The following is a 25,195-nucleotide window of genomic DNA, read 5'->3' as shown; positions in this document are numbered from 1 at the left end:
AGATATGCAGCTTTGGACGCGGCACTGTCGGAGTAAAAGCTTTATTTTAATTTAAATTTTTTTTTTTTTTTTTTTTTGTAAATGTTATTTTCAGTTACTTGTATTTCAGTTTTGTTAAATACATATTGTAATTTAACATAAACATTAATTTCAAAATTACAAATTGTTTACTTACATTTTTGCACATCGTAGCTAACAATTTTTTTAGAATTCTTTTGCGTAATGATAAGTTTAGAAGCAGGGAAAGATGCATAATGTTACATTGCATTAATTACAACACATTTCCGTCTGCTTCCTCGTCTGCACTTTGCAGACAATACAAGTTCTGTATGTATTCCACTCATCAGGAAGATAAGATCTTGTTGTCAGACTCGAGGGAAGATGAGGCCTTTCAGAATTTCAGTGCGATTGAAAGCGAAGTCGATAAGCACTAGTACTTGAGCACACAGGAGCAATGAGGCTCAAAGTGAGCAGGCCTATCATAGTGGGCACATTCCTTTCATTTTCGAACTGGTTACTCCTGTCATCTGTGGACCATAAACTAAACTATAGAGTCCTAAGACCGCCACGAGAGACTTCTAAGAGTGAACTTCCCCAGCAGTCTATCATAGTGAAATACATGTGACTTCTACAGCAGTCAATCGGCTATGAGGCACGGCTTCGCCACGATGCTACAGTAGTCCACCAGGTACACGCATAGCTCCCTCTTGACTGCCACAGCAGCTGACCGGAGTGAAAAAGTTAATGTGGAATAATGGTATTAAGCTGACATATGTTTATATATGCATAAAAACTAGCTATAAGAATAAAATAGAGATTTATAAGTTGTATCATTATAAAAGGCACAGTGTTTAATTTCTTTTTCTTTTTATTCCAGCATTTACTGAGACAAGTAAAGTTACACCATTATTAGTTCACAAGGAAAGTGCTGTCCTCTTCATAGACAATACTTGGATTGTAAACTTGAGGTGGTATTATGGAGAACCAGCACTCTGCACAAACAGAACGGAACTTTCATCGTGTGTGATGGTTACTGCATGTCGAAATATAATATATACATTATCCCGAGGCGGGAATGTGGGTATCCTTTAATGACAAGACATTAGCTTAATGTACTTCTACAGTTTCATGATCAGTTATGTACATTGTAAAAATATGTTATGCACATTGAAACTTCCAGGGTGTGTTTTGCAAAGTGTTATGACATTTTGTCAGTATGTTTACTGGATCATTTCAATTTTGAATTCCAGCAACATTTCATCTTTGGTGAGGTGGATGTTTATAACGTACTTATAAAACACTTAAAATGATAAATTGAATACTCTTACATGTGTAGAAAGTTACCTCAATATGGATAATGATTCTTCTTCTGTGGTGTTCAAACCGAAGATTGGTTTGTAGCAGCTTTCCATGAACTCCGGTCTGTGGCTAATCAAGTCCAAGTAATTATCACAACCCTTGTAGTGAATGATTTGTTTTATATATCCTTGCCGTGGTCTACCTCTACAGTTCTTTCTTTCCACACTACCTTCCAGTATTGTGTGCAGAAGACTTTTATGTCTCAAGATATGTCCAATCCAGTTGTCTCTTCGGTGAGTAAGCATATAATACAATTTACGAACTTCATCGTATAGATCCATATTGATACAGTTAAAACTAAGAAACAATGTTAGGTTTTGGCCCACCCAGTCAATACACATCACTTTACAAGTGAAAAACTATTTAATTAAAAAACATATTCAATATATTTAGGGACATGTTTTGTCTCTATTTGAGAGTTCATCAGCCATAAAATCACGTGGTAGAATACAAAACTCATTGTTCAGAAATTGAAAAAAAAATGTGGAGGAACCCAATGCCTTTTTAAGGACTATTTCAGAAACACAAAAGATGAGTTTTGTATTCTACCACGTGATTTTATGGCTGATGAAGTCTCAAATAGAGACAAAACATGTCCCTAAATATATTTAATATGCTTTTTAATTAAATAAGAGCCTCTGTGGCTCGGGCGGCAGCACGCCGGCCTCTCACTGCTGGGTTCCGTGGTTCAAATCCCAGGCACTCCATGTGAGATTTGTGCTGGACAAAGCAGAGGCGGGACAGATTTTTCACCAGGTACTCCACTTTTCCCCGTTGTCTTTCATTTCAGCAACACTCTCCAATATCATTTCATTTCATCTGTCATTCATTAATCATTGCCCCAGAGGAGTGTGACAGGCTTCGGCAGCCGGCACGATTCCTATCCTCGCCGGTAGATGGGGGCTTCATACATTCCATTCCTGACCCAGTCGAATGACTGGAAATAGGGTGTGGATTTTTCATGTTTTTTAATTAAATAGCTTTTCACTTGTAAATTGATGTGTATTGATTGGGTGGACCAAAACCTAATATTGTTTCTTAGAGTAAGCATATTCCATAAACATGGCTTCTCTCCAATCCTTTTCAGCGTTTCTCCTTTAGTGAGTTTGTCCACCCATGGAATTTTCAGTATTTTCCTGTAGCACCATATTTCAAAGGCTACTATACGTTTCTTTTCAGCCAAGCTAAGAGTCCAGGTTTCACTATCATATAATGTTATGCTCCATAGATATATCTTCACAAGACGTTTCCTGAGGCTCATATTAATATTTTTGCATGTAAAAAGCTTTCCTTTTTTTGTTGAACTCTATTTTAGCTTGATTAATGCAGCTGACAGTTTCTCTTCTACTTCTTCCATCTCCTGTTATTTTGCTACCAAGATAAGTGAACTTGTGTACATTTGTCAACTGTTCTCCATTTAACATACAACGAGAAGGTTCATACTGCCGGCTACAGAGAAGGACTTTGGTTTTCGTTTTGTTGATTTTTATGTTATATTTATTGAATGTGGATCCCATTTCTGCTAATGTATAATTTAGATCATAATACTGGAAAACATGAAATAGTGACTCAATTGCCAAAATTGAATAAAAATGAAATATAGCATTTATAATTTTGGCTTTTTAGTATATAAAATGGATTTCTGTTGTACTGAGTCATGATTAAATATGAAAAGAAGTAAAAAAAATTGTTAACACTCACCCACTTCATCATCACTGTAAATCATAACTTGGAGCATTTTTCACATTTTTTTTTTTTTTTTTTAAATCTCATTTTATTCTTGTTCTGTTATTTTATTTCCTAAAAACATTATTGGCTTCCTTGACATTGTACTAGCTGCTTATTCCTTGGAGGATGGAAGACAGCTTGGGACTGTAAATCTTTACTCTCTTGTGCCACGGACATATCCTTCAGAGGTGCAGGTGTTCTTTACTATGGCTGTTTCTCTGGATGGATCATTTCTGGCTGTGGCAGATCGTTCAAGCCAAGTATTTATTGCCTACGTAAAATGTCATTTCCTCCCACTGGAACAACAAGAAGATAGGTGAGGTCAATTTAATTCATTAACGTATAAAATATAGACTAACTTGGCTTAACACGTTAGCTGCCATGCTATATTTGGCAAGTGCCACTTTGAATGAAACCTAGTTTCTCCTTTTTTCCTATTTTATTGTGCATGTGTATCAGGAATGAACCATAAACGAGGCAAAAATATTAACATTCAATGACTCACAACTGCCGTCCTGATCAGGTCGGCACGTTTACTTTTGGTCATTACGAGCCCTTAAAATAAAACTGCTGACATGATCGGGCACTGGCCATTGTTTAGCCTTTTGCAGGAGATTTGGCGTAAGAACTTCAAGCCACATTGTTTGCTTACTTTCACTACATGAAAATCTGTTGTGTGTTAGTGTCTGTGAAAATGAGTGATTACTTAGATGCAACCTGGGAGCTGACTGGCTTGAGAACTGAATTAAAAGAAATAAGTTTCATAATGATAGATCCGTATTGAACTGTGATTACAATAGAGTAAAATAATATATTATTATTGGTCCACCTTTTCAATACAAAATGAAAATTACATAGGGACTAGTTTCGACCTAGTAATAGGTCATCATCAGCCTGAAGTAAGTTAAAGATCGAAGAAAACATAAACAATGTAAACACAAGTACAGTCTCTTTAAAGGTACATACCAAGTGGGAAGTTGAGTAGAGATATATTAAAAATAATAACTCATCCAAATTGACGAAGCACTGAGCGGAATTTATGTAAAGTTCGGTGCGCCGTATATTATAAAAGACCACTGTGCACTAAATGATGCAATAAAGAAGAATAGTAGGTTGAATGCTGGCTTCTTCTTAGCTGTTGTATAATCGAAGAAGATTACGTCGTGTTTTATTGCATCATTTAGTGCACAGTGGTCTTTTATAATATACGGCGCACCGAACTTTACATAAATTCCGCTCAGTGCTTCGTCAATTTGGATGAGTTATTATTTTTAATATATCTCTACTCAACTTCCCACTTGGTATGTACCTTTAAAGAGACTGTACTTGTGTTTACATTGTTTATGTTTTCTTCGATCTTTAACTTACTTCAGGCTGATGATGACCTATTACTAGGTCGAAACTAGTCCCTATGTAATTTTCATTTTGTATTGAAAAGGTGGACCAATAATAATATATTATTTTACTCTATTGAGAACTGAAACCGAACGTTGTAACTGGCCACCGTGCCGATGAATGCAGCCTGCGGGACACAGACTTGCTTTGCTCTGTTGGCTGGCCTAGACTGGCCGCTGAACAAGGGGTCTCACCGAGCCGGCAGACCTTCCACAGGGAACGGGTCCCTTCACCATCCATCATCACATCTCCGTACTGAAATACTTTGTCAAATAATTCATTCAAGTTCTCAATTTCACCTTGGTCATTACTACGTAAAATCATATGTCAGTGCGATCAGGCTGATAAGTTTTTTTGTTTTTTTGTTTTTTGCTAGGGGCTTTACGTCGCGCCGACACAGATAGGTCTTATGGCGACGATGGGATAGGAAAGGCCTAGGAGTTGGAAGGAAGCGGCCGTGGCCTTAATTAAGGTATAGCCCCAGCATTTGCCTGGTGTGAAAATGGGAAACCACGGAAAACCATTTTCAGGGCTGCCGATAGTGGGATTCGAACCTACTATCTCCCGGATGCAAGCTCACAGCCGCGCGCCTCTGCGCGCACGGCCAACTCGCCCGGTAGGCTGATGAGTAACGTCACATATAAGGTCATTTTGTAAGTGTTCTATGCTGCATAGCCGAACGAATTGGGTGACTGTGTTACGTCATTGGATTACCAAAGAGTCTCTCGAGATACTGTGGTTCATTTTTTATGTGCTAGAATGCATGTAGTTAGTGAAAGAGTTCCGTTTCACATTACTTACCAATCAGCTGTTGTCGGACCGACATAGGTAGTAATACGAGGCATGTTTTTTTAAGTAAATACCGTTTCGATATTCCGCCTATGCAGCGCTGCCATCGGCATTCCATGCATGCGCGCTGTGTACCTGCATCTATTGGTAAGGCTGAGACGCCATTACGGCAATAGTCGCCCTTGTGTACGTTTGTTGGCAAGCATTTGAAAGTCCCGCCGACTGTGAAGTACGATCTGTTATTCGTTTTCTGAGTGCAAAAGGTTTGAAAGCTATCGATATTCATTGTGAGATCTGTGCAGTTTACAGACCAAACATTATGAGCGATGTAATGGTTAGGAAATGGGTTTGAGCATTTAAAGGTGGCCGCAAAGTTGTGCATGATGAAGAACGGAGTGGGCGACCTTCGGTCATTAGTGAAGATTTGGCGCAGGCAGTTGACCGAGCAGTGAGAGAAAACAGACTCTTTATGATTACGTCGTTATCTGACGTGTTTCCACAAGTTTCTCGAAGTGGTCTTTATGAAATTGTGAGTGAACGATTAAATTACCAAAAGGTGTGATCACGCTGGGTACCGAAAATGTTGACAGAGGAGCACAAAAGCAAACGTTTGTGCAGTGCCTTAACTTTCCTGGAGCGTTACCACGAGGATGGTGATGATTTTTTGAGTCAAATTGTAACGGGGGATGGAACCTGGGTGGCCTACGTTACACCTAATTCAAAATAGCAGTCTATGGAATGGCGACATTCAACTTCACCCAAGAAAGTGAAGTTTAAGCAAACAATGTCAGCCCGGAAAATCATGTGTACCGTGTTTTGGGACTGAAAGGGGGTGTTACTGGTGGACTTTTTGCCCTGTGGTGAGACAATCAATTCAGCAACGTATTGTGAGACTTTAAACAAATTGCGCCACTCAGTTCGGAACAAAAGGCGTGGCACGCTCAGTAAGGGCGTCGTTTTGCTTCATGACAATGCATGCCCACATGCGGCTCATCGAACCCAAGACCTCATCACATCATTTCGCTGGGAACAACTCGATTACTGTCCATACAGTCCCAATCTTGCACCCAGTGATTACCACTTGTTCCTGCATTTGAAGAAACATATGGCCGGCAAACGCCACGATGACGATGATGGTGTGAAGATGGTCGTGTTGCAGTGGCTGACAAATCAGGCGGCCAACTTCTATGAGGATGGTATGCAAAAGCTCATTGTACGATATGACAAGTGCCTAAATATTGGTGGGAATTATGTTGAAAAGTAGAGTAATGTACAGGCTTTCATATAAAAATAAAAATTTTAAAAAAATCTCTGTTTGTTTTAAATTTATTTCAAAATGATACTTACTTAAAAAACATACCTCGTAAGTACCTATACTGCCTGTCCGATTGAACCCTCACGGTAGCTAACGTGTTAATTTCTCTCCTTTGTATATTCAAAAGAATTATATTCAAAGAATTACTTACCATAAATGTTTCTATTATGGATACAAATAAGAATAGCAGAATATACTGGGTGGTCCAGCTAACATGGACATGCCTAAAATTTGCTCATCGGTTTAAGATATCAAAATGAGCTTTTCTCTGAAAATGTTTTCAACTGTATTCGAAAGTTCTTGAAAAGAGGAATAGCATTTACAATGAAATGTTTTGCAAATACACCCAGGTATTGTGTAAATGTGATGTTCTTTTGGCCTGCAGCATGGGACAACGTATGGGTTACAGCATGATGATGCGCTGTGAATGTTGTGTACAAATGGAAGAAAACATCACCTAGCCCATGCTACAGGCCCCATGAACTCAGTCATCTTTACACACTACATTATATGGGTATTTTTATAACATTTCACTGCACATGGTATGTCATTGAAGTCTTCATTTTAAGAACTCTCAAGTGCAGTTGGGGGGGAAAAAAAAAATCCATTTAAGGAATCATATCTGGTTCATTATCTCTGTAGATGCAAGTGCTACGAATGTTAAATGTATAGCAATTTAATCGCTCCCTTACATACTATCATTTAGCAAAAACCTCATCTTAAACTGTGTTAAACCTTGAAGGAAATATTGAAGGCATCCATGTTAACTGAGCCACCCAGTATATTAAACATGAAGTATTAGTTTGGCTCCTGGCTCCTGAATTTATGTGATAGCCGATGTCTATTCTGTAACCTGAAGTCATGGTATACACTTTTGACTCCATGATCCTCTTCTGCAGCTTAGTACAGATAGTATTTGATTTGTTGTTGCAGGTGGGACTGTGGTGCAAGTATCAAATCAGCAAGTTCAGGATCATCTCGAATCTCTGTTAAAACTACTGCTAGTCTCCTGCGTGTTCAGCCTATGTCGTAAGTTTTCTTTTTAAATTTTTTTATGCTGTCCATCGCTAGTTCATTATTACTGTTGGCTGTCCTGAGAATGGATTTTTGTGGTGTCCTATTTTCACTTCCAGGCAAATGCCAGGACAGTTCCTGTTTGTAGGCCACAGTTGATTCCTTCCACTTCCTTACCCAATACCATTTATCATCATTCATCTTCATTAGCTCCTCAACTGAGTTTGGTGTCGGGACCTGCCATATTATAATTATTATAAAATATCAAAGCCATTTTAGTAACAGTGCTGATGGTAGTACTTATTATTATAATTAATTATAATTATTATTTCATCTCACCTTTTCCCTGACCCTGTATGAGGAAATGGGACTGAGGGGTAGACATAGATCAGTATTTTATCGTTGAAATTATTTACAACTTCCCTCTTCAGCCCAGTCGCACTTCTGTCTAGTTCCTAGGGATCACAAATGATTTTGACACAGAACCATAATTTCGTTCCAGTACTGGATCCCTCAGTAAATATTTGTGCATCCCAAGAAAGGTGCATATGAGACTTTCATCATCATCATCAGTAGCAGCAGCAGCAGCAGCAGCATCACCACCATCATCATTTTCCCTTATCCAGATCCAGCTGAGTTGGGCTTTTATACTTTTCATTCATCTCTCCTTCCACCCTTCTTTATCTGTAATTCCATTCCATTATAATATTCCAGGTTCCTTCTTCTTATACTGGTCATGATCAAGTCTATCCATCTTGCTATGGGTCTCCCTCTTGCTCTCTTTCCCTCATACTTCGCCTCCATCATCTGTTTCGGAATCCTTTCCTCCTCCATACAGAGTATTTGTCTAAACCACCGAATGAGTTGGCCATGCAGTTAGGGGCACACAGCTGTGAGCTTGCATTCAGGAGATAGTGGGTTCAAACCCCACTGTTGGCAACCCTGAAGATGGCTTTTCCGTGGTTTCTCATTTTCAGACCAGGCAAATGCTGGGCTGTACCTGAATTAAGGCATGACTAGAGCACTGCATGGATCCGCAAAGTTAGTGTCTTGGCAGATGCATGCTGTATGACAGAGCGGATAATTTTGCTGATAATTTCTAAATACAGTAGAACCTCGATAATCCAAAATCAGTTAATTCAAAATCCCATCTAATTTGAAGAAGCTCTCGTTCCCAGAAAAGTGTGATACGGTTTTGCATGTTACTTAAATTGTTTAATTTGAAATACGGATAATTTGTAATTCGAAGTACAATACGAGACTTCGATCATCATCATCATCATCAGCAGCAGCAGCATCATCACCATCATCATTTTCCCTTATCCAGATACAGCTGGGTTGGGTAATATCATTACTGAAATTCAGACTTTTAATTTGAAACTGCCTCTACATTTTAAAACAATAATATATTACAGAATAAATTAAATTCAAAATGTATTTGCGTCATGATAGAACACATCTTCCAGAACGTGCAGGGGTAGCTTTATGCACTTTTACACACTTCGGTGTGTCTACAGTGTGCTTCATAATTGCTAAGTTAAAGTGAAATTGGAATTCTTTTGTATTCAACATTTTTAAGGAACACCGTAATATCATGCAGCAGGCAGTGTACGGAGAAACAGAATCTGCGAACACTGGCAATACCGACAGTTAACAAAAAATCGTGGCTCATATAATCAATTCATAGGCACCGAACAATATTGTCATTACAAGTAATAAATCTCATTGTTTTAATGTTCAATATTGTCATTGCCGATGAAACTGCATTGCTTTCTTATAATGCCACGCCCAAACGGACTTATAGTTTTAAAGGAGAAAGTGCCAGCTGGAAAATCATACAAGGGTTGGGGTCCATTATTATGTATTGTAATGCACACGGAAGCGAAAGAATTCCTCCCCTCGTCATAGTAAAGTTCGATAAGGCACAATGTTTTAAGGGCGTCGGGCACTTTCTGAGCAAGTACAAGGCATCTAAAAATGCAAATGGTAGAGTAATCCAAAAAATAATGCTTTTGCGCAGGAGAACCAGCATAATTTATCCTCGTCTTTGAATCGTGTGATTTTTTTCTTTCGTTGTGTGAGGTTATGTTTGTCATTGATTTATCCAAATGCATTATTCAAACATTGTAAGTGCACCTTATTGGATACATTTCGGAAATAGTTTTTTCCATGGCAGATGAAAGGTGTAAATTGTGAATCAAGGTGATTTCTTACATTAATGGGTCTTTGTGATGCAGCAAGTATTTACATTTCTGAAGTACGAAGGAAGTGCTATGGCGGGAAATTGTACCAGGATAGACTGACTGTATTGTGTTGTCATGCAGAAGGAAGTGAGAGACTTTCTCCCCTCGTCATGGGAAAGTTCGATTAGCCACGATGTTTTAAGGGCATCGGGTACTTTCTGTGCAAGTACAGGACATCTAAAATGCATACAGTACAGTCATTTATTTATTTATTTATTTATTTATCATATGATGAAAGGAAGAATATCAGCTATTTACAAATTATGTACAAAAATACACACATATACAGACACTCTCAAGTTCATAAGATTATTCACAATACTATATCCAGATGGTTAATCCACTCAACGGCTTCTTGCGTTAGGTTATGGAGATCCTTCATTGAGCATCTAAACGCTCTGAGGGGACATTGAAGCACTATGTGATCCATGGTTTGCTGTTCTTCACCGCAGTCGCAATGAGGAGAGGACTTCCATCCCCACTTGTACAGTATTGCTCCGCATCTTCCTTGGCCAGTCCTTATCCTATTCAGTACACACCACTGTTGTCGAGGTGAATGAAAGCCTGCGGGCTGCTCCCAAGGAGTTTTTAATTAAGTAATGATGTGTCAGGGAGTTTTAGCTCTGCCACTGATTTTTCCATGCATCTAGTATTTTGAAGTGATTGTCTTGCAGGGTGATTGCTGTTCACCACGATGGTTGTCTGGACTTTAATCGCTGCGGTAATGATACTGGACAATCTGAATGTATTGGTAACAGTGAGTTGTTTTCAATTTTCTTCCATGTGTTCAGCAATGACTGAGATCATCTTAGGAGTGGGGGTGGAATGTTACTTAGAACCGATAGCTAGTACGTGTTAGTAGATTGAATACATCCTGTGATGATGCGCATTGCTTGATTGAGGTGCGTGTCAATTATTTTGGTGTGAACACTGTTTAACCATGTAGAACAGCAGTATTCTGCAACTGAGTACGAAAGCTGTGGATCTAAGGACTGATGCATTGGCACCCCAGGTGGTCCCTGTTAACTTCTGTTATATGTTGTTCCGGGTTTTAATTTTAGCTGCTACATTCTTGAGATGCATTTTGTATGTCAGTGATCTGTCCAGGGTCACCCCTAGGTATTTAAGGTTACTGCAGTATTGGAGAATTTCATCTCTGAAACTGACTGTAGGATTGTAATTTGCATGTTTGTTCCATAGATGGAAAGTTGATACAACTGTCTTTTGAGGATTCGGTTAAATTAGGTTTGAAGTATTCTTCCAATATCTTCAGATCTGCTGTTAATGTTGCTTCAGCTTTGGGGAAGCTTTGATTCTGGGCTATCAAGGCAATATCATCAGCGTAAATAAATTTCTTGGACTTGGTATTTGGAAGATCGTATGTGTACAAATTAAAAAGGAGTGGAGCCAGCACAGAGCCCTGTGGGAGCCCATCATTTATTTTGTGCAACCTACTAGTAGAGTTTTCTGAAAACACTTGGAAATACCTATTGCCAGCATATTGCCTATTAGAGTGGTTAGTTTCCAACAAGGGATGGCACTAATGAATTTGAGCAGCAGTTTGTCATGCTAGACAGTAAGTATTATAAGCAGCAGTTAGATCTAATAAGACTCCCATGCTTATCAGCTTCTTCTCAAAGCCATTTTCAATATGAGTTGCTACTGCTAGCACCTGTTCCTCACATCCTCTTCCTGGTCTGAACCCAGCTTGTTCTATAGGGACAACCTTGTTGATGGCTGAGGAGATTCTATTGTGGATCAGACTCTCTAGCAGCTTGAATGTGACACTAAGGAGTGCAATAGGGTGGTAGTTTTCAACTTTTGAAGGGTCTTTGTTTGGCTTTAGTATAGCAATAATCTTGGTTTTCTTGAATAGTGGAGGCAGATGACCTGTTTCTACAATGTTGGAAAAAAAGGTGTTCAACAATCTGACAGTAGCTGGACCACAGTGTAACAGAAATTCGGGGTAAATGCCATCAACACCTGCTGCCTTTCCAGGTTTCATGCACTTCATAGCTTCTATAGTCTCTTCTAGTTTAAATGGGGCAGAGAACTCAGATGATTGTGGAGCTGACATTTTCCTTTTATTCAATTGATGTCTGACTTCTCTTATGATATGTTTTTCCTTTCTTGACTTGGAGGTAGTGATCATGTGTTTGGCCATATCATCTAAGTTTATGTTACATTTTTGCCTGATAATATTTTTTGCTGTATCCAGTTTCTGGATTAAGAACCAGGCCTTTTTGCTGGAGTGAGTATGGTCCAAGGATTCTACAGTTTCTTGCCATATATTTCATCTGTTTTCATTTAGCGATTGTAGAAGGACAGATGCAGTTGCAGGATCAACATTGTCTTCATAATCCTTGAGAAGCTTTTCGCTGTCTTCATTCCAGCCGGGGATGTACTCTTTGCGGTAACCTGTTGGTATGCATCGTTTTGCTGCACCTTTTAGTATACCAATAAATCTGCTGTAGTTGTTGAAAATGGGTTTTATCCATCTTATATTGGAGTTAGTCTGCTTTGAAAATTCTGTCCAGTTTGCTTTGTTGAAGTTCCATCATGGTCTCGGGTAGGAGAGGATAATGGGTATGACCTGTCTGGAGAATTACTGGCCGGTGCTGGCTGTGAGGGAACCTGGCTAATACTGTGCGATGTACCTCATTGGGAACATTTGTAGACTTTGTAGTGAAGCACAGGCCAGGTGTATAGCCATGATTCTAACGTGCAGAGATAAAAGTTGCCTTGTCTTTAGCATCATAAACGAGTTTGAGGTTTTCTGTATCCATCCAGTCAACAAGTTTTTGTCCATTTTCATCACACTCCTGATATCCTCAGAGTGTATGATGGCTATTGAAATCTCCAGCGATGATGCTTGGATGTTGCAGTGAGGGTGGGGGTGGAGAAGGCCAGATGATTCCTGGTGGTTTGTAGAAGTTGATTATCATCAGGTTACCCACCTTAACTGTTGCTGTAAAGACATTGTCATCTGAAGTTGATGGCAGGACTTCGTACTTGCTGATGTTATTTCTTATATAGGTTGCTAATCCATATTTGGGATGATTGTTCGTAGCCACAGTGGGCTGAGACAGGGAAGTGTGCTATCACCAATCCTGTTTACAATAGTAATGGGTGACATCATGAGAACAGCAAAAGCAGCATATGGAGGAAGAGAAATGAACATGATGTTATTTGCAGATGATATTGTGATTCGGGGAGAAGACGACAGGAAGGTTCAAGAACAGTTGAATGTGGTGAATGGGAAAATCGAAGAATGTGGATTTAAAATAAGTGTAGAAAAGAGTAAAACTCTTGTTATGACTAGAGGGAAGAAAGAAGGGAAAGGTCAGATTAGACTTGCAGACAAGCCCCTGGAAGTAGTGGAAACGTTTAAATACCTGGGGAGTGAATTAATGGAGAATGCTCGACTGGATGCTGAGATTAGTAAAAGGATTCAAGCTGGGAGTTGTTTCTATCATAGTGTAAGAAACATGTTATGGGACAAAGATGTGCCAACGGAAGCAAAGGATACTATGTACAAGATGTATTACGTACCCATAACAACTTACAGAGCAGAAACTTGGACAATGACAAAGAAGGATGAGAGTCGAATACAGGCAGCCAAAATGAAGTTCTTGAGGAGTATGATACAGAAGAGTAGAAGAGACTAAATAAGGAATGAGAAAATCCGGGAAGAAATTGGAGTGGAAAAAATGAATGATAGAATAGAGAAGAGCCGACTAAGATGGTTTGGGCACGTAAAGCGAATGAGCGACAAAACAATGCCAAAAAAAGGTGATGGAAATGCAAATCCAAGGAAGGACAGGCCGTGGACGACCACGATTGAGATGGAAGGATACCATCCAACTCAGCATTATAGAAAGAAACCTGGACTGGGACACAGTGTTGGAGGAGGAGTGGTGGAAAGACCGAAGAAAGTGGAGAGGAACCATATTTGCCCCTACCCGGCTACAGCTGTATAAAGGGAGATGATGATGATGATGGTCGTAGCCACAAGCTTAAACCCTGGAATCCTTCCTCTGCTTTAAAGCTGTAAGTCATCTTCAGCATGGGTTTCTTGGAGTAAGATGACATCAATCTGATGATTCTTCAAGCTTTTGGATAAATATTCACATTTTTCTCTGCTTATACCCTCTACGTTGAGTTGGTAAATTTGTATTGATGGTCCAATCTTACGAACTTGAGGGTCCTGAGAAGGACCTATTCGGGTATTATTTCTCCTTAATCCTTGACCGAGAGGTCGTTTAAGACAGTTCGGTCTCATCGTGATTATTGTTGCTCACTTAGCACCACCCGTGGGACATGTACAGAGTAATGAAGAGGTAAATTCTGCAGACGTGAGCAACGGTGGACCCCCTACAGTACAGTAATCCAATGAATAAAGCACTTGCACATGGGAGCCTGCATAGATTTCTCCTTGTCATTGAATCATGCTTTTATTTTTTTCTTTCTTTCTTTCTTTCCTTGAGAGAGGTTGTGTTTGTCAGTGAGTTATCCAAGTGCATTATTTGAATACTCTAAATGCACCTTCTTGGATGCATTTTGGAAATAGCTTCTTTTTTTCCTTTCATGGCATTTGAAAGGTTTAAACTGCGAATCAAGGTTAAAGCATGCAGTAATGGGCCTTCGAATATTTTGTACGGCAACAAGGGGTGGCACTTCTGAATTACAGATTAGCGGTTAATTCGAAATCACGTAATTCAAAGTCCGATTTTTTTTAGTCCCAACAACTTGGAATTAACGAGGTTTTACTGTAAGTTTTTTGATTTTCACTCGGATACACCCTTATTTTTGCTTGTGGTTAGGCAACCCTTCACATTGATTGATATGGGGGAATGGTGGTATAAAATGAGCCTTGAGACCATAAAACCGTAAATCTGATCAAAGTCTAACTGGCTCCTGCCCACAATTAATGGAAGGAAGGAACAAAGGTCAATACGTCGGTAGTTGTCGCAAGAGAATATTCCTCATAAACCTGTGACTGTAGAGGTTCTGGTGCCAGGTATCAGGCATATTGTATTAACAGATGTATCCGTTTCAATACCTTAGGTATTGGTTAAATATTTACAATATTCGCGGATAACCATTCATGGATGTGGATGTTCATTTCCACATTTATACCTCATTTCTGATTCTAATAACGTGTGAAAGAGTGAATTCTAACCCTCTTTTCTCTTCCACCAAAGAATATGGCCTGAGCTTGGCCTTGGGTTGATTGAGTATGTAGTTAGTTAGATAGGCACCTCTTATGATTACGGTTCTGGGATTTTTAGTTGGCATTTAACGTTGTTAAGTGTGGGAGAGGTTTTCTGAGCCCAAATTAGCAGGTTCGATCCATATTCAGTTTAGTAGTATTTGAAGTTGCTCAAATATGTCAGCCTCATATTTGTAGGTTTACTAGCATGTAAAATATCTCTTTTGGGACAAAATTTCACCATCTTGGCATATCTGAAAACGGTGAAAGTAGTTACTGGGTCATAAAACCAATAACATTATTGATAACCTATGCAGGTAGATTAAATAGATTTGCTAATGAAAGGTGTACTGCTGTATGTGAATAAAGAGATACTGAAATGATGCAAACAGCTAGAAATAAGGCCTGGATTACAGACAGGATATTGGAGAGACCAATCAAATAAATGTAAGCCTAAAATGAAAAGTATCTGTAAGTTACCATTAAAATTGTCCAACTCATTGGCTGAATGCCCATCATTTTGGCCATCGGGTCAGAGGGTCCCGGGTTCGATTTCCATCCAGGTCGGGGATTTTAATAGCGTATTGTTAATTCTTCTGGCCTGGGGACTGGGTGTTTGTGTTTGTCTCAACACTTTCCTCTTGACATTCAGACAACACACTGCACTACCAACCACCACAGAAACACGCAATAGTAATTACAGCCTTCCATATAGGGTTGACGTCAGGAAGGGCATCCGGCCGTAAAACAGGGCCAAATCCACATACGCGCATATATATATACATATACATATATATATGTGTGACTCAGATTGCACCCATGACCCCACATGTGGGAAAAGCGGTGGAAGAAGAAGAATGTCATTAAGAGTGGGACGTATGTAAAATTCCTATATTCGCCAACCGAATCATTCTTTAAATGTGTCATAATATCTTGTTTTATTTTTAACTTGTCTTTTGCTCATTAGCTGATGATGTCTTTGATTGGGACAAAACATGTCCTAAATTAACAAATACATGTTTTTCGAAAAATAAATAACTTCTGGTATTGTAAAAGTGGAACTTAACGATTATATTGGAAAGGGTTGTGTAAGAACAGAGATAAAAGCATATATAAGAGTATACATGCAGAGGTAAGAAGAAAGATATAGAATTCAAAGGAAGAATGGTACGCTGAGACAAGTACAGGGATAGTAGAACTAACAGTTATAACAGTAAAAATGACTGCTTTAATCCACAAAATAAAGTGCAAGAACTATCCGGTACTAACAGAAGAAAGAAAGAAGGAAGGTATTGAGCCCTGACAGCAATCCCTGCGACCATTTTGCACATCTTAATTCTGTATCTCAGTGTTGGGTTATGCCGCGGCAAAGCAAAGCAGTCGGAGATCCATGAAGCCTCCACTCTAGGGACGTGCAAGTCCGATGAGTCGGGTCACAGGTTTATATAGTGGACTGTTATTAGTGTGGTTTAAACGTAGAACGTAATCATAATTTCCTGCCTAAAAATTACGTGAATATTCCGCAACAGAATGCTATCTAGGATATTGGCATATTCATCAAGATACATTGACCATCATTTCATTTTATCCAAAATTAAATAACTATCCTAGTATTCCTACGCTACATCAAATGAGAACTCTGTGAAATGTTTCATTTATGGAAGGATTTTCCGTTTAATGTTTCAAAATAACTTCGAATGTCAGTTACATAATGAGCAAATTAATAGCAACACAAACGGATATAGAAAGGAAAAAAATAAATGTTACGTTAAAATTGAAATAAACACCTAACTTCTTGCTCTTGTTACAAAGAAATTATAACATCGTCAATCAGGAGAAAATCGAAAAAAAACAAAAAGAGACAAAGTGTCCCACTGCTGGAGGCTTACAGTGAAAGATCTATTATCCATCACGCATTTCGAAATAAATAACTGGGAATTATTGAATCGTCCATTTCAGAATGCTGTTCCTACTCAAATATCTCATAATATTCCGTCATTCTAATTTAAATCATCGCCTTATTTATCGGTAAACTGTCTACCTAGCAACTTGAAAAACACCGTTATTCTAAATTCATAAATCATCATAAATGCAAGAGAAATGTTTGAAAGACACAGGATCGTAACATAATATGTCATCCACCAAAATCATGCATTTAAAAGACAGACTCGATCCTCTCGAACATTCATCGAAGACTGCACCTAGATAAAGGACATCAATAGACATTGCAACACCTACAATAACCTTCTCTAACTACGTTGATTCTGCGCCTCCGGATTCCACTGCGAAGTTTGGTCTGAAATAACTACATCAGCACTAGGCATCAACTCAAATGATCTACAAAATATCCAACTAGCAAAGAAATGATTTACTTACCATAGGAGATCATATTCCCTTTGCGACATGACCGAATATCTATACGTTATCGTTTATTTTGTGAAGATCCTAAACATCCCTTTAATACCGTGCGCTCTGGTCAATCTTGTATTTAAATAGGATAAATGTGACGACCATCTATAAGTGTTCGTGAGTGCAAAATCCTACAACACTATTCTTAAATACGGCCTCGTGCCTAAATAAATCATTCATCACAACAACATCAAAATTCATGCATGACCAACACAATTCCTAACGCCAATGCCATCATCAGGACCTTCATATTACATCATCATAAAATGCGCACTCCTAATGACACGTCTATAACCATCCACATTTCATTATCCACATACATATTTTCAAAGATCCTACCGTATCAAACACCTTATCACGTCGCACAAATCGTCATGCACAGCGAATTCACAATAGCTAGGAATAATCTATTCAGGCAATTACGTCAAAGACTACTAAATACGTTGCCGCATTAACACCATATCACCACAATAATATCACACTTCCATTATCAAACACCGTATTTCTGCACAAGCACATAATATTTGAAGACCATAGAATCGCACGTCGCAAATACCGAGCTCCTCCGAGGTATTTTGAGCCACGAGTTAAGTTAACATTCATCACAATAACATCATTACGGTACCAATATCATCGATGCCGAAAAATCATTCCGTAAAACCTTGCTAGAAGACATTAAAAGAAAACTTACACGACCCATCACATATTACCACAACATAGTTTGAATCACCGCACTAGACGCAACGATCATAAGTAATACAACGCAATGATTAACAAATAACGGTCGCCTTCAAGTTGAAATTATACATGTCACATCGACATTAAAATGAATACTACTCTACCTCTAAAATAAGCAACTACATGGCGGAATATATGGATGATATTCAAGTACTCATCCTGGGTTGTTGCTCCACGACGGCGTCACCTTCCGTGTTCAGCTCTCAATTATAAATATTATCCATTAGTGTCCATCACATTCCTGGCCAGATCCTTCGAGGTCCCTCTATTTTAGTTGTTCATGTTAATACGTGCAGTCATCTCATATGTATAACCAATAACTGACGGTTCCATGTTACCTGAAACTCAGAGATATCAATTAGGACAGGGTCATACACCTTGATACAATTTTTACAGTTCAAATGACACACTTGCCTTCGTGTTTTTCAATAACAAGATATCTTGTTTTACAATATAATATGTGTTTATAATATGCCAATATCACGCTAATATATCTCTTCAACACAATCTTTCTCCCACGAATTTTTCGCTTCCGATCCTTCTAAGATACAGATTGAGAGTCAACTTCCTCAGAGACAAAAACAATTCTACAACAACATAATAATCGCAGACGGTTTGCTTTTAGAATTCTTCTCTGCTTCCAGCTCCCATATGTTCTTGACAATTGGAAACATTTGACACATAATGCGTAATGATCTCGTATAAATCAGCTGTACTAGCAAAGGAACTTATTTAATAATTGCCGCCTCGTATTTAGGTTAGTAATCGACAGTTTCATTTCTTCATCTCGATCGTCGAATCGTGCGAGACTAGATGTACAAGGTATGGCCCTCTCATATAAACTTATTATTCGCACATTTCATGGCCCTCAGTAACATTCTGTCATTGATATTCTGCCGTTTCATACGCATTTCAGTAACTATACTTGAGGAATGTGGTCATTTAATCCTGCCCTATCTTCCACGATGTTTAATCGTCTACCAATATTTCCAAGGCACCACGGGGTTTAGAGCTTGTTATCAATCCGCCGCTATCTTCAATTCAGCGATGCCGTTCACATAATTAGACAAGTCAACTGAACTCAAATTCACCCGGAGGTGTGATAACCGAACATAAGATTTCATTGACGTTATTTCTCAACATAAACTTCCAATGTGTTCACCAATCTCATCCTGACATACATTGGAAGGTTATAGTATATAACTACACAAATATAATGGTACAATACCCAACACTCAAAGGAAAACTAGAAAGATGGAGAAAATACATTTAAGAACTATATTTTGAAGATGAAAGACAGGAACATCAAATAGATGATAATATGCACAATGAAATTCATCCACAACTTACTCAAAAGTAGCAAAAACAACAAAACACCTGGTCTCGATCAAGTAATAGTTGAATTAATGAACTCATTAACCATCATGAACGAAGAAGAAATGGAGGTAATAGTGAACTTCTAAAATGTCATCTATAAAACAGGAGTCATAATGACTTCAATCTGTCTTTCGCACTGTACCAAAAGAGGTAAATACATGCAAGTGTAGTAACCACTGAACAGTTATTCTAATGAGTTACACATTTAAAATAGTTTTAAAGATCATCCATCAGTGAATCTTTAGGAAGCTGGAACAGGATGTCAGTGATACACAATTCAGATTTAGGAATGCTTTAGGAAGAAGAGAAGCTTTGTTCACTTTTCACGTGCTAGCACAGAGATGCATAGAAATGAACCGACTGTTGTATATCTGCTGTTTAATTATAACAAGATCTTTGACTAAGTTTGTCATGGCCACATCATTCACCTACTTATAAAGAAAAATCTGGGCATGAAGGACATCTGCATTTTCAGCAAAATTCAGCAGCTGCAATGGCTTTCTTGTTGGCTTCAAACAAAATAAACCAAACCCCGTGGTGCTACGGGGCCGAAAGGCCTAGGCCTGCCAAGCAACCGCTGCTCAGCCTGAAGACTTGCAGATTACAAGGTATCGTGTCTTCAGCACGACGAATCCTCTTGGCCGTTATTCTTTGCTTTCTAGACTGGGCTCTAGACCGTCAAATAGTTCCGCAGTTGTAATCACATAGGCTGAGAGGACCTCGAACCAGGCCTCAGAATCAGATGAAAATCCCTGACCTGACTGGGAATTGAATCCAAGGTCTCTAGGTAATAGGCAACGTGCTATCCCTACACTGCGGGGATATCTGTTGGCTTCAAAGACATATCAAATATTGCATAGTTCATGTAGTCTGCTGCTGAAACAGAAATGGGCAAAATAGAGGATGTTATTCCATTCGCACAGTGTGTTGGATCCCACAAGTAGCAATCCCCACTTCTGAAGGTTGGTTTTACATCTTGAAATCCGTGCTCTCAGTTGGTTCAGTGACTTCCATACTGGTTAAGGGAGGGCTTTCACAGGGACACATTGTTCTGTGATGTCCAACTGTATGTCTGCAGTTTCATCCTTCCATTTAGTGTTGTGGTTTTATTCTTGGGAGCCTTGGAGGACTTGTGACCTTGAAAGGAAAATCCTCCTCAATCTGGTGGGTGGTGGCCATATGATGGGTGGTGAGGCTCTTCTTCTTGCTTTTTCTTTTCAGCCTTGGTGATCACTTGTCTTGTTATCTTAGGTGAAGCAGTTCAAATGAGCAGAAACAGTTTGCATGTATGTGTTGGAATAAGGCACCCAGAAATGATACGTGCTGTTTCATTGACAGCCACATCAGTGTGTTTTGTATAAGCTGAGGCCTCTCATACTGGTGCTGCACATTCTGCCGCTGAAATGCTCAGTCTCTGAACAGTTGTCTGCAAAGTACCTGGGTGGGCTCTTCAGGTGTAACTCATCAGTTTGCATAGCATGTTGTTTCTGGCACAAACCTTCAGAGAACACTGTTTCATTATGAAGGACAAGGGTCCTCGATATTATATGGAAAGGGGAAAGACTGCAACACTGCCCAACTCCCAGATACCTTGGTATCACCCTGTAAAATATTTTCATAATATTATTGTTATTGTGAGATCTGGGCCGTGAATGTTAGAAACAAAATTTGAATTGATGCCTTTGAAATGTGGTGTTGGCAGAGAATGCTGCGTGTACCCTTTGTGGAAAGAAGAACCAATGTTTCCATTCTGAATGAACTGAGCATCCAGAAAAGTCTATCTTCCCATTCCTCAGCCATATTTTCAGAAAACAGGAAGAGAACTTGGAAAAGACCATTTTGCAAGGCAAAGTTCAAGGCAGTAGACCATGAGGAAGAACAGCAGGTAGATGGTTAGATCGGGCAAAGAAGATCACTGGCCTACCTCTCCAGATCATGCTAAGTAAAGCTGAAAACCACTCTGGATGGAGGCGTCTCATCAAGGCTCAATGCAGAAATGAGAGATTTATGGGGTCTCGACGCTCAGCAATGAGCAAAATGACTAAAAGATGATGATTGTTACTGTTAACAAACATGGACACTCCAAAAATGTGAGTAGTTAAGCATTAAATTTAATAAGCCATTCTTACCTAATTTCATCAGAATAGATCGCAGATATCCATTTATTCTGGAAGAAATAAATACTCAACTGCATGTTTTCAAGCAAAAGCGGCACAAGACACGTGAAACAGTCTATCGTCACTGTACCGGGCGGTACACCTCCACGCCGCTAATTCAAACTTTGCGCCAGTTGAAAACCCTCTGTTGGAGGAAGTCCGAACTTTATCTAATGTATTAATTTTCAAGTTACCCAGAAGATGTCACTACTTGGAAATTTTGAAGTTTCTGAACTGGGTCGTTTTCGATGTATTTTTGTTTTGCTTGTAGTAAGAAGTGTGAACTTTCTCTTCTAGAGGACACTACTGAAGAACTACTATAGTGCACCCTAGTGCAAGGTGAAAGAACTGTTTTTTTTTTTTCTTTTGGAGAAATTTTTATTTCAAAAGTTTGTTTCTTGTTTAAGTTGGCTGTATACCCCTTTCTTTCCCCTTGTTTTGAATTTAGCCAATCCCGAATTTCTTTAATTAATTTATGACCAATAAGGTGTTTCTTCTTCAAATTGGATATGCTGCTTAACCCTAACCAATAAATGATTGTGGGCGGGTGTTTTCTTTCCTGAAACGCCTCGAACTTTCCGCGAGAGTATATAAACTGCTGATTTTCGGGTCTCCGTGCCACTTCTGTACCATCTTTCAGTGTGTAAAGTACATAGCAGGGGGCGGGAAGCGCCTCTTTCTTCGGACAGCATTTCAACAACCAAGTAATGGCCGTATAATAACTTCTTTTCTTGCTAGCTCAGCAGTTTAACTCTCGGGGCGGGTCCGAAGCTTTTCCACCATGTAACTTTTCCCTAAAAATGTAAAGAATCTTAGTATCTATTCTCTTTTATGCTACATATTGGGATAGAGAGTGCTTAACCCTCTCGAGCTCCCACTCATATTGTTTTGAGGTGAACTTACCTTTTCACAACCAATTCTTCTTTAACGTAATGTAAATTGTTTCCTTCTAAAGTCACCTCGTTAGTATGGGATTAGCCCTTGCATTTGTGGCCTAGCGCCAGATTAGGTTTTAAAACAAAATGTATTAGGAGTGCAGGTCGCCTCCTCTCACATTGGTATTTTAGAGGCCATGTAATTATCCTTTTCTCGCTTAATAGGCCTCAGTAGGTTGGGTATTTTACCCCTGTGTTTACGTCCTTAGAGGACAGCTTGAAGGTCGAGTTAGGTGTGGCCTTTTGATAGGCTTAAAACTTTGAGAGCGGATCGCTCTTTTGAAATTTGTTTCTGCGTGCCTCTAGGAGGTCTTACTGTGTAATTTGGAGCAAGTGCTCCTGGGCATGATTGGGGTTTTTTGCCCCTTTGTTAAACCTTATGTACATGTAAGCTTGGGCTAACTGCTCAAGAATTGTGAGTTCGGGGCTCGAAGCCCAAAGCCTGTAAATACTGTTGTTGCTCTTTTGTTGTCTTGCTACTCTGTACCTTCCATGCTTGTTATTTCTTGATTTTGAAAAGAGAATATAACCTTGTTAAATTTTACATTAACTTTAATTTCGTAGTTTGAGACCCGTTCACCCCCGCACCTTCTTTCACCTCTACCTACCACAAAAATACGGTAACAGTCACGAAACACTATATTTATTTTACATCCACAAAACTTTGTTCTAATTCACTTTCTTGCCTACTTCATAATTCTTTATCACTAATACTACAGTATAATGATTGAAATACAAACATTCCTTAATAGATAGGCACAGTACAGGAAGCAAACTGAAACTTTATTTATGTTGTAAACTAGAATTGTTTGTGGTCCTGGATCTTGATTTGTGACTTCATACCATTCCATGTTTTTCTCATCAATGTTATTGACTTTCTGTCAAATTCTGATGATTAATCTCACCGATAATGCGTAGATGCTCATCGTTCGAGTCTGTCCTGTCACTTATGTTGTTCTCACACTTACTTGCATCATTTCACTTTTTTCACTTTTGCACCCATTATAGCTCATTTCTGAGTATTCATCAACATTAATTATGATTCTATTTCTGACTCATTTTGAATTCTTATTTGGGATATAATGTCTACAATAACTAAAACATGAACATTTGCAGTGTCAGCAAACTTTATCATGAAAATTGCGCTTAACTGCAAAACCTTTCTTCTTTATCATTCCAAATCCCTGTGTTAACCCTATCTAAGTGTCCTGTGTATTCGCTTCTGCCATCTGTCGCCTAATATTACAAACGTAATCTAAAATATACTATCACAAAAGCACGTAATTTAAAATTCCGGATAAAAATATCTTTTGCTCTCGCTGGAGCAGACGAGTTCTGGATATACACGTGTAATGCTTGGCTAAGGTTAATAGGAGAAGCTTGACACAAGGAAGCGATAGCATTTTTAGATGAAGCCAAGACCCTAGTAATGCCACATTGTCTTGCTAATTTTAACACATAGGAGAGCATCAAACAGCACTCAACTGCGCTAAATAGCTGAGCGTGATTAAAAAGAATAAGTATTAATGCCTTTTCACTACAGTGTGAATATTATTCTTGATTAACTAGTACTTGAATCTTATTACATTAAAACGGTGATACTTGAGTAAAAAAAATTGAATGAGTGAGTCTTAGTTGAGAAAACTGTGTGTGTGCTTGGCCTGTAGGTCTGCAGGCAACCCATTATGTGAAAAGAAATACTCTGCATTCAGCAACTTAATTCAGTAAAATTTTACTTATGTATAAATGTTGTTCATTCATTCTTTCATACAACTTGTTGTGGAGGACAAAAGGACTGTACTGTACATACATGTATAATCAAGATAATGATTATGGTAAAGCATAAATATTATTTTCATCCACGAAGTTGGAAGTGAGTGCGAATGACAATGATAAAATATCCTCCTTTTTTTTTTTTCAGGGTTGATAATATTTCCCTCAGGTCTCTTGAAGTAGTGGAGAAAGAAAGAGTACCTTCATACAGATCGAACTGGAATTCCTATTTGAAGATGCTGAAAGATCAGTCAGGTATGTTATTGTTATTATTTATTAATATCCTAATTAATTTCTTTTTGACTTGTTTTAATTCATTGTTGACGTTCTTATCAGGACACATTTATATTTGATATTTCTTTGCTTTCTTGAGGCTCTGCAGTTAGTATAATGACCTATTTCAAACAGGAGTCAGAGCAATTGATTATTTAATTCTATTTAACAGACATTTGCAATATTTTGTTAATTTGCTGTGATTTATATTGTTTTTCTGATCTTATTTGTATACTGTACTTCTCATTCAACTTGTACTGAACCTGCCAAGAGTCCATTCTTGTTCTCCACTATTCATTCATAAGGGAGGTAGTAATGTGTTGCTGAAATGCTAAAACAATGTAACAAACTATTTGTAAATTGCTTTACCGATCTCTTTGATCATCCATCTTGCAATTGCTGTTTTATACCCCTTGGTGTGCATTTTGTACCTTCTCGTACGTCTGTGTCTTATGTATCATTATTTGCTACTGACCTAA

The 25,195-nt window shown here is 38.6% G+C and overlaps 1 protein-coding gene across 1 annotated transcript in view; it reads left to right on the top strand.

Moving 5' to 3' along the window:
• Positions 1 to 24,502: 24,502 nt before the first annotated feature.
• Positions 24,503 to 25,195, top strand: part of LOC136872187 (spatacsin) — a 206,301-nt gene continuing 205,608 nt past the window's right edge. The window contains exons 1-2 of the mRNA XM_067146023.2: positions 24,503 to 24,543; positions 24,592 to 24,698. Of these exons, the coding sequence (XP_067002124.2) occupies positions 24,503 to 24,543; positions 24,592 to 24,698 (148 nt within the window). The remainder of the gene's footprint in view (positions 24,544 to 24,591; positions 24,699 to 25,195) is intronic.

The sequence above is a fragment of the Anabrus simplex genome, chromosome 4 (genome assembly GCF_040414725.1).
Source record: "Anabrus simplex isolate iqAnaSimp1 chromosome 4, ASM4041472v1, whole genome shotgun sequence".
NCBI classification, from domain to species: domain Eukaryota; kingdom Metazoa; phylum Arthropoda; class Insecta; order Orthoptera; family Tettigoniidae; genus Anabrus; species Anabrus simplex.
Note: the sequence above shows the minus strand (reverse complement) of the source record. Positions and strands in the feature narration are given on the sequence as shown.